Here is a 9,253-nt window from a genome sequence, read left to right as displayed (position 1 = left end):
CACAGAATTTTTTTTGGAAACTGTAATATATTATTAATATCACTTCACCTTTTGGACTCTTGTTATGTACACTCGCACCAAAAAATATCGGTGCAGGGTGAGATCAACGAGTTCCGAAACGATACGTATACACTGTGATATGTCGGGAGGGATGGAAAGTGTATCCTCATAACCCTCCCCCCCCTCCACTAGGTGTTGCCATATGGCTGACAATCAGTGTTCTTTGTTTCCTCTTTTCGGATTGTTACTTTGTGTCGACTGAATGATGAGCTAGGGTTCGGTCTCGGTGAACGTGGGTATAAAACAGAAGCAATATGAAGCAGTAGAGATCTACACATGCCAGACGACATGGAAACCTCAGTAGTACAGGGGCAAAGCCAAACAATTGTGCATTTTATGAAGAAAGCATTAACTTTGGCACAGATATTGAGTAATACATGGTGAATATTTTCAGATATGGAACCACTAGAAACTCAACCTCTGTGGGCACCATTTTGAATTTCAAGATGGCCGCCGTTCAGGATACGCTAAACTATGTATTTCTGTTTTTACTGTTGCATATTTCATTCCTATGCATCAATATACATAATCCGGGTTACGAAAATCATTTGTGATAGTTTTCGAAGTTTATTACAATGAAAAAGACAAGTAAACGCATTACACTGGAAAATTAACATACATGTCTTCAAGGCATTCTCTTACATATGAATGGAATTGTTCTCGTCCAAGCTTGACAACATTTTGCACACTCATCACGGCTTTTGGACACAAGATTTCCTTTGTATGAAGAACCATTATGTCAGCAATTTCTTCTTCAAATGGGTTTCCCATTTCTTCTATGACAAGTGTAAGTGCTTTCACATCCTGAAGAAACTTGTCCTGCGTCGTGTTGGTTTGCTCATGATGGTGGAAGTTAGCCTTGGTTTGCTCAGCTTTCTGCGATGATTCAAATTCAGCCAGTTGACGTATTATGGGTTCATCGAATGCCTCTGAACCCCCTTTTCTTTCTTCCTATAGCCTATTATTTCTTTATGCTTCGCAGTATTTGACGGTCTCACAGGACCAAGACAGTAACGTGGTGAAACCTGAATTTTTTTCCTGGATCCGCCCCTGATTTATAGCGGCCACTCAAATCCAGTATCGAATGGTTCCATATCTGTAAATGTTTATATATCATTACTCCATCGCTGTGCCAAATTTGGTGCTTTCATCATTAAATGCACAATTGTTGTGAAAATTGTAGCTATGCCGCTCCACTACAGAGGGAACAAGAGGAGCTATCATTGCCCTTCATAACGAAGGGTTTGGCGTCACAGATATTAGCCGGCGGGTTGGTGTCCACAGGAACACCGCTGCACGATGGATTCGATGGATTCGGCGATACCTCGAAACTGGTGCTACAGACGACAGGTCTCGGAGCGGCCGTCCACGCTGCACCACCCCTCAGGATGACCAGGTTGAGTGGTTTATTTGGTAGCATAAATTAATGTGGCAATATTCACAAGTATCACAAATAATTTTGTTAACAGGGAGCTCCTCATATTTCATACTGTCTATTTATCACTTCCCGACCTCATTTATAACGGTTTGTTTCACTTGACCAGGCCATAGTAGCAGCTCAGCAGGATTACAGGGCTGCCAACATACGGCTGGAACAACTCGCCTTTCCCAATACCTATCGTCACTGGTCTCAAATTGTTCACACTACAGTATGCACCGATACTTTTTGTTGCGAAGAGAAAAGGAGTGAAAAAACAAAGAAGTAAAATATTTACATTACACAAGTAAAATTTCCAGAAACATTAGGTAACACACAGCCTCCAACTGTCCCAAGTTACATAACTGAGTGAACCATTAAGCTTTATATGTACACTCAAATATGGCAGATACCTGTTCAATCTTGTTCAATTTGTATGAGCTACTGTGTGCACTTGCAATGTTTATAAAAAGCCATAACATAACCACATCAGGTACAGTAGCCAGTTCAGGTACAAAGCTTTTCCTCTATTGTCCAAAGGCAAAAAGGCATAAGGGTTGAGTGTAAATGGGACTGCCCAGCCCTGACCCTCATCTCTCGCTGAAATTTCTACCTTCTGGCTATATTAAATGATAAATACTTTGGCATACATAAAAAATAGCAATAAATACACTCTATGACGTAGTTTATAATGATGTAATGATTCAAAATAGCAGTTTACCTGTCGTTTGGGAGGCATCTTGAGGCAATAGGTCCTTCTCCTCTTGCCAGCTGATGTTGTTTTTGTTTTTTCTCTGTCTTTTGTTTCTCTTCTTTATTCTTAGTTATTGGCATCTGTATCTATAATATTGGTATGTAATTCTTTTTTCCTATTTCCGTGGAGGACATTGTTACTATATTTATAATATATGTTAATATTATTGTCCGTGAGGTGGTATAATTGGTCGAGTTTGTCTAATTCAAAGACTATATAAGATAGTCTTTGGTCTAATTCCTTGTTATAGATAATTTGCTTTCCTTAACTTTCTAAATTAATTAGATGAGTTAATTTTGGGGTTTATACTAATTTATGCTGAACCACATTTTGAATATTATTTATAGTTTATCTACATTCTTGAGATGTGCCAATTTATTTGGTTGTTAATTAGCTATTGTTAACCTCGTAGGAATAATTAAACATAAGAATTAATATTATAGGAGAGTTGCCAGATTATATCACTTATTCATGAAGTTATTGATCATTGGGTTAATATTTTTCTTTACATATATTAGTTTGTTGTTTTCGGTGGTGTGTGGTCCGTGATAAGTCTGAAGCTCGAGTGTTTTATCGTGTTTTAATGCGAGTGTTTGGAGGTATATTGATAATTAGTTCTAGAGAATGAAAGATACAGATAGCAGTAGTGATTTTAAGGTGTCAGGTAACCGGAAATTGTAGTGATCAGTGATAATGAAGGGAGTAATTCCATTCTGCAATCTTCCCGCGCACTTGTAATCTATCAGAGGATATTGAAAATTGGTCTAAATTTTAAGCCATGAAGTGTGTGTGTGTGTGTATGTGTGACCTAGAAATATAATTATTGATAATGCACAACCCATTGAACATCTGCATCATTTCTTGACCGATGACATTGTGAATAAGGTAGTGAAAGAAAGACATATCTGTGCGGGATGAGTCCTACCAGAGAAACATGGGTACTAGGTCGTTTGCGAGAAGCGTCATTGAAGAAAAGTATCCTAGTATTGTGTAAACTATTGTTTCCTAAGAAAAAAAAAATCGCGAGATTCATCACACACACTTGGAAATAAAATGGAAGAAGGCAGTTTATAAAAAAAAAAAATATATATATATATATATATACAGTATGTATATATATATATATATATATATATATATATATATATATATATATATATATATATATATATATATATATATATATATGTATAGTGAACGAGGAAGAGTGTGAAAAGAATAGTGTTGCGGCATACGAGGTGATGACGGTTCCTGGAAGATAGTGGATAATGACGTCATGGGGCGGGGCACTCACTCCCCGGGGCTAATATTTAGGAAAACGAGACTAAAGCTGGACTAAGATCAGATATTTTTTTTTTTTAGAAACTGTACTATATTATTAATGTCACTTCACCCCTTTGTACTATTTGTTATGTATATCCAGGTTTAAGAAAGCGTTAACCCTTACGAAGGGAAAGAGAGTGAAAAAACAAAGAAGGAAAATAGTTACATTACAGAAGTAAACATTTCCAAAAACATTAGGTAACACACAGCCTCCAACTGTCCCAAGTTTCATAACTGAATGAACCAACTCTCATGGAGCATTGCAATTCTATTTGGGTTCCGAGGTGTTCCAACGACTGGCAAAGACCAAGCAGTAAACTGGTGCCGTCACCCACAGCAACTCACCAAGAGGAATTAGATCGTTTATAATAGCATAGTTTATACTACAGAATATTTATAAGCACTTCAACGGACATTACTCTACCATGTGCATATGTTGATTCAGAATATGTCCGTCCCAGTAGACGCCACCACCTGACTCTTCATTACTGGGATATGGTCTGACCATTATATGTGGGCCACTTACATGAAGTGTGGTCAGTTATGTGGGCCACTAACATGAGGGAGGATCAGTTATGTGGGCCACTAACATGAGGGAGGATCAGTTATGTGGGCCACTAACATGAGGGAGGATCAGTTATTTGGGCCACTAACATGAGGAAGGATCAGTTATGTGAGCCACTAACATGAGGGGGAATCAGTTATGTGGGCCACTAACATGAGGGAGGATCAGTTATGTGGGCCATTAACATGAGGGGGGGATCAGTTATGTGGGTCACTAACATGAGGGAGGATCAGTTATGTGGGCCACTAACATGAGGGAGGATCTGTTTTGTGGGCCACTAATATGAGGAAGGATCAGTTATGTTGGTCTCTAACATGAGGGAGGATCAGTTATATGGGCCACTAACATGAGGAAGGATCAGTTATGTGGGCTACTAACATGATGGACGATCAGTTATGTGGGCCACTAACATGAGGGAGGATCAGTTATGTGGGTCACTAACATGATGGAGGATCAGTTATGTGGGCCACTAACATGAGGGAGGATCAGTTATGTGGGTCACTAACATGAGGGAGGATCAGTTATGTGGGCCGCTAACATGAGGGAGGATCAGTTATGTGGGCTACTAACATGATGGACGATCAGTTATGTGGGTCACTAACTTGAGGGAGGATCAGTTATGTGGGCCACTAACATGATGGACTTTCAGTTATGTGGGTCACTAACATGAGGGAGGATCAGTTATGTGGGCCACTAACATGAGGGAGGATCAGGTATGTGGGCCACTAACATGATGGACGATCAGTTATGTGGGTCACTAACATGAGGGAGGATCAGTTATGTGGGTCACTAACATGAGGGAGGATCAGTTATGTGGGCCACTAACATGATGGAGGATCAGTTATGTGGGCCACTAACATGATGGAGGATCAGTTATGTGGGTCACTAACATGAGGGAGGATCAGTTATGTGGGTCACTAACATGATGGAGGATCAGTTATGTGGGCCACTAACATGATGGACGATCAGTTATGTGGGCCACTAACATGATGGACGATCAGTTATGTGGGCCACTAACATGAGGGAGGATCAGTTATGTGGGCCACTAACATGATGGAGGATCAGTTATGTGGGCCACTAACATGAGGGAGGATCAGTTATGTGGGCCACTAACATGATGGAGGATCAGTTATATGTAGCTATAGGACATTTGTAGTTACTTCACTTCTTAAGCCTTCACCTCCCGGTCAGGACACTCATAGTCTGTTGTTTTTATTGGACACTTCCCGGTACCTTATAAGATAACTATACTGTATGTGGTTATTTATTATCAGTATTACTATTATCATTATTATTATTATTATTATTATTATTATTATTATTATTATTATTATTATTATTATTATTATTATTATTATTATTATTATTATTATTATTATTATTATTTTAATTATTATTATTATTATTTTATTATCTTAATTCTTTTCAATTGTTAAAAATATATTAAGGTTGATTTTTTGAATTGATCCAACAGTTATTATTTCTGGTAATACTGTACAGGTGATGTGATGAAATAATAATAATAATAATAATAATAATAATAATATTAATAATAATAATAATAATAATAGTAATAATAATAATAATAATAATAATTATAATAATAATAATAATAATCGTGATAATAATCATAATTACTAATTAACGGTTTATTGAAAAAGTTCTGCAGCCCGAAGGCTGAAAATATATATTGGACATAAATGACTTATTACATACATTGTTGGTTTAACAAAAGCGTGCGTTAGAGAAAGGTAAAGGAACAAACAGTAAACATACAGATTGATGTTTACAGTGAAGGTCACGTGTTGAACAGCAGACACGTCGTGTAGTAACTCCCTCACAGATGGTGTTACCAGGGGCTTGACGTGGTGCAGTAATTCCCTCACAGATAGTGTTAACAGGGGCTTGACGCGGTGTAGTAATTTCCTCATAGGTGGTGTTATGAGGCGCATCACGTGGTGTAGTAATTCCCTCACAGATGGTGTTATGAGGCGACCTGACGTGGTGTAGTAATTCCCTCACAGATGGTGTTATGAGGGGCATTACGTGGTGTAGTAATTCCCTCACAGATGGTGTTATGAGGGACCTAATGAGGTGTAGTAATTCCCTCACAGATGGTGTTATGAGGGACCTGACGTGGTGTAGTAATTCCCTCACAGATGGTGTTATGAAGGACCTGATGTGGTGTAGTAATTCCCTCACAGATGGTGTTATGAGGGACCTGACGTGGTGTAATAATTCCCTCATAGGTGGTGTTATGTGGGGCATCACGTGGTGCAGTAACTCCCTCACAGATGGTGTTATGAGGGGCTGGACGTGGTGTAGTAATGTTCAGGCACGAGGTGTTATAAACATATGTTGCGTGAGAAACAACCGACTCTGTCTGGAAGCTATTACAAATATATAGCTGTTGAGAGATAAGTGTGCAAATGGAATCATGCTTGGTGACATGCAGACAATGGATCAATACCTTACAGGTAAAAACAACAGGTTATTGTCCCAGGTGTACTAGTTAACCAGTTAATTTATTAATGCCGCAACATTGTCATCAAACTGTAGGAGGAACCCGTAGCGTTATGGTTGTTGCACCTGTTTATAAATGTTTTAGAAATTAAGTGGGAGTAGTTTGTCCTGGTAAGGTATTAATCCCCAGCCTGGACATAAACCTGGACACATGTCTGGACACAAGCCTGGACACAACCAGTCGTGTTTTGTTGTTACCTTATCAGCTGATCTACAACTCCCACCCATAACATTGATTTCATGATACAATGCCGCTCATAATATGTGTTCGTGGAATTGAAACTTTTGAACTGACGGCAACAACTTTATTGTAAGAAGATTAACTTCTCTCTAATGAACATGAAGCAAATACAACAAACTTGAAGAGCATCACTAGAACATAATAACAGCAATAATAATACGCAGTTCATATAACACAAGTGTAACATTTGGTGGTATTCAAGTGGATCACGTTCCAGTTACAAGTCCCATTTCGAGACAACTAAAGTGTTCCTTCTTGCCTCGCGCTTCTGCCCCAAAAGAACTTTCTTGAGAACTGCATTACTGGGCGGGTAGGTACGTCTGGTGCTGCTGAGTGCTCGTATTGGTGTTGTTTATATGGTCAGTGTTTTAGGTGTGACGCCGAGAGGGGCAGCGGGTGGAACAGACGGCGTGACGTTGTGCAAGGAGTTAATGGGGAAGTGGAGCCTTGCAGGTGTGGTGCCCCAGACAGGCGTCATAGCAGCATTTTTCGTTGTTGGGACAATAGTCATCATGACCACATCTCTGTTCAGGTGTGAGAACGATACATTAGAATATTGTAATAATTACCATTTACTTACTGAACAATAACTATATTTAAGATAAAATATTCGTGATAATCTTCACATTTTATGTAAAACAAGACACAACTTAATGTTAAATATGACATTTAATTTTTTTTTTGTACAGATAAATTTGGTGCCTTTTTGGATTTATTCTTAAGAAAACGTGTTAGATTAATATAGAGTGACGCTAAGCTTAATATAATTAGTAAATTTTATGAAAAGTTTCATAAAAATGATGAAATAAAGTTAAATAAAGTCATAGTAAACTTACGATAGGAGTGAGCGGTTTCCTCTCGATCCTGGCGCAGAAGGAATGCTTTACACATCTGCCAGGGTTTCCCGCTAAAGAAAGAAAGTAATGAAATGTTATATAATATGTTCTAAATAAGTATATTTCAGAAATATGTTATTCATCAAGTTATATAATCATGTACCATTGTATAAAACAGTAATTTACACTGACCTGGATTTGTATTTTCGATAATGTTATTGTTTGAATTAATGCAGCAGTAGGAGGCACCGGCGTTGACATCATTTGGGTAATTGCACCAGAAGACACAGCTGGGAGTGTTAGGGATGATGCTACTGCCAAGGGCCACCGTCACGACGGTCATCACTACCAACAGGCGCAGCTGTGGGTACACCTCACATTAACTCAAGAACAATTATAACTTGATGGATGACTAAAACAGGACACAAGTAAAACAAAACACATGGCAAAAGTCATGTTGTCACCGACCATTATGGATGGCAGGAGGCGTTGGGGGAGCTGTGTAGGAGATGAGGTTGTCAGGCCAAGTGTGACTCCCTGGACCTCGCTCCCTTATATACACGCCAGGTTCTCCTCCGCTGAGACGAAGGCTGGACTTAGACCACATAATTTTTTTTGAAACTGTAATATATTATTAATGTCACTTCACCTTTCGGACTATTGTTATGTACACTCGCACCTAAATATATCTGTGCAGGGTGAGATCAACGAGTTCCGAAACGATACGTATACACTGTGATATGTCGGGAGGGATGGAAAGTGTATCCTCAACCTCCACTAGGTGTGGCCATATGTGTGTGACCCATTGTATATCTGCATCATTTCTTGACCGATGACATTGTGAATAAGGTAGTGAAAGAAAGAAATAGCTCTGCGAGATGTGTCCTGCCAGATAAACGTGGGTTCTTGGTCGTTTGCGAGAGAAGCGTCATTGAAGAAAAGTATCTTAGAATACGAGGTAGATGACCGTTCCTGGAAGATAGTGGATAATGGCGTCATGGGGCGGGGCACTCACTCCCCGGGGCTAATATTTAGGAAAACAAGAGACGAAAGCTGGACTAAGACCAGAGATTTTTTTTTTGAAACTGTACGATATTATTAATGCCACTTCAACCTTTTGTACTATTTGTTATGTATATCCAGGTTTAAAAATGTTACGCTGGTTAATTCCCCAGTTAACCAGGTTGGTACACATATAATATATATTGGGATTTTTGTAACAAAACCCAATTGAAGTTTCTTGTTTTATTATAAATGGATTATGGCTATAATTCCTGAGTGTATATCAACCGTAAGTCCCACTATTTATGAGTGAATGAGATAAGGGCCACTAACATGAGGGGGGTTCAGTTATGTGGGCCACTAACATGAGGGAGGATCAGTTATGTGGGTCACTAACATGAGGGGGGATCAATTATGTGGGCCACTAACATGAGGGAGGATCAGTTATGTGGGTCACTAACATGAGGGCGGATCAGTTATGTGGGTCACTAATATGAGGGGGGATCAATTATATGGGCCACTAACATGAGGG

At 39.0% G+C, this 9,253-nt stretch overlaps 1 protein-coding gene across 1 annotated transcript; it reads right to left on the bottom strand.

The window, feature by feature from the left end:
* Positions 1-6,933: 6,933 nt before the first annotated feature.
* Positions 6,934-8,300, bottom strand: LOC121875161. The gene is made up of 4 exons (XM_042379597.1): positions 8,188-8,300; positions 7,912-8,080; positions 7,720-7,790; positions 6,934-7,407 (listed from the first exon to the last, which is right to left on the bottom strand). Exons 1-4 carry the CDS (start codon positions 8,188-8,190, stop codon positions 7,312-7,314), a joined length of 339 nt encoding a protein of 112 aa, XP_042235531.1. The 5' UTR covers positions 8,191-8,300; the 3' UTR covers positions 6,934-7,311.
* Positions 8,301-9,253: the final 953 nt, after the last annotated feature.

Source organism: Homarus americanus, unplaced genomic scaffold, assembly GCF_018991925.1.
Source record: "Homarus americanus isolate GMGI-L3 unplaced genomic scaffold, GMGI_Hamer_2.0 scaffold36970, whole genome shotgun sequence".
NCBI lineage: Eukaryota > Metazoa > Arthropoda > Malacostraca > Decapoda > Nephropidae > Homarus > Homarus americanus.
The sequence above is the reverse complement of the archived record's forward strand: the minus strand, read 5'-3'. Positions and strand labels throughout refer to the sequence as shown.

Excerpts from the sequence above, each read along its gene's own strand:
- LOC121875161 (XM_042379597.1), bottom strand. Across the intron at positions 7,791-7,911 it reads TATCGAAAATACAAATCCAG|CGGGAAACCCTGGCAGATGT; the intron begins GTCAGTGTAAAT and ends TTCTTTCTTTAG. Across the intron at positions 7,408-7,719 it reads GGAAACCGCTCACTCCTATC|AGATGTGGTCATGATGACTA; the intron begins GTAAGTTTACTA and ends ACACCTGAACAG.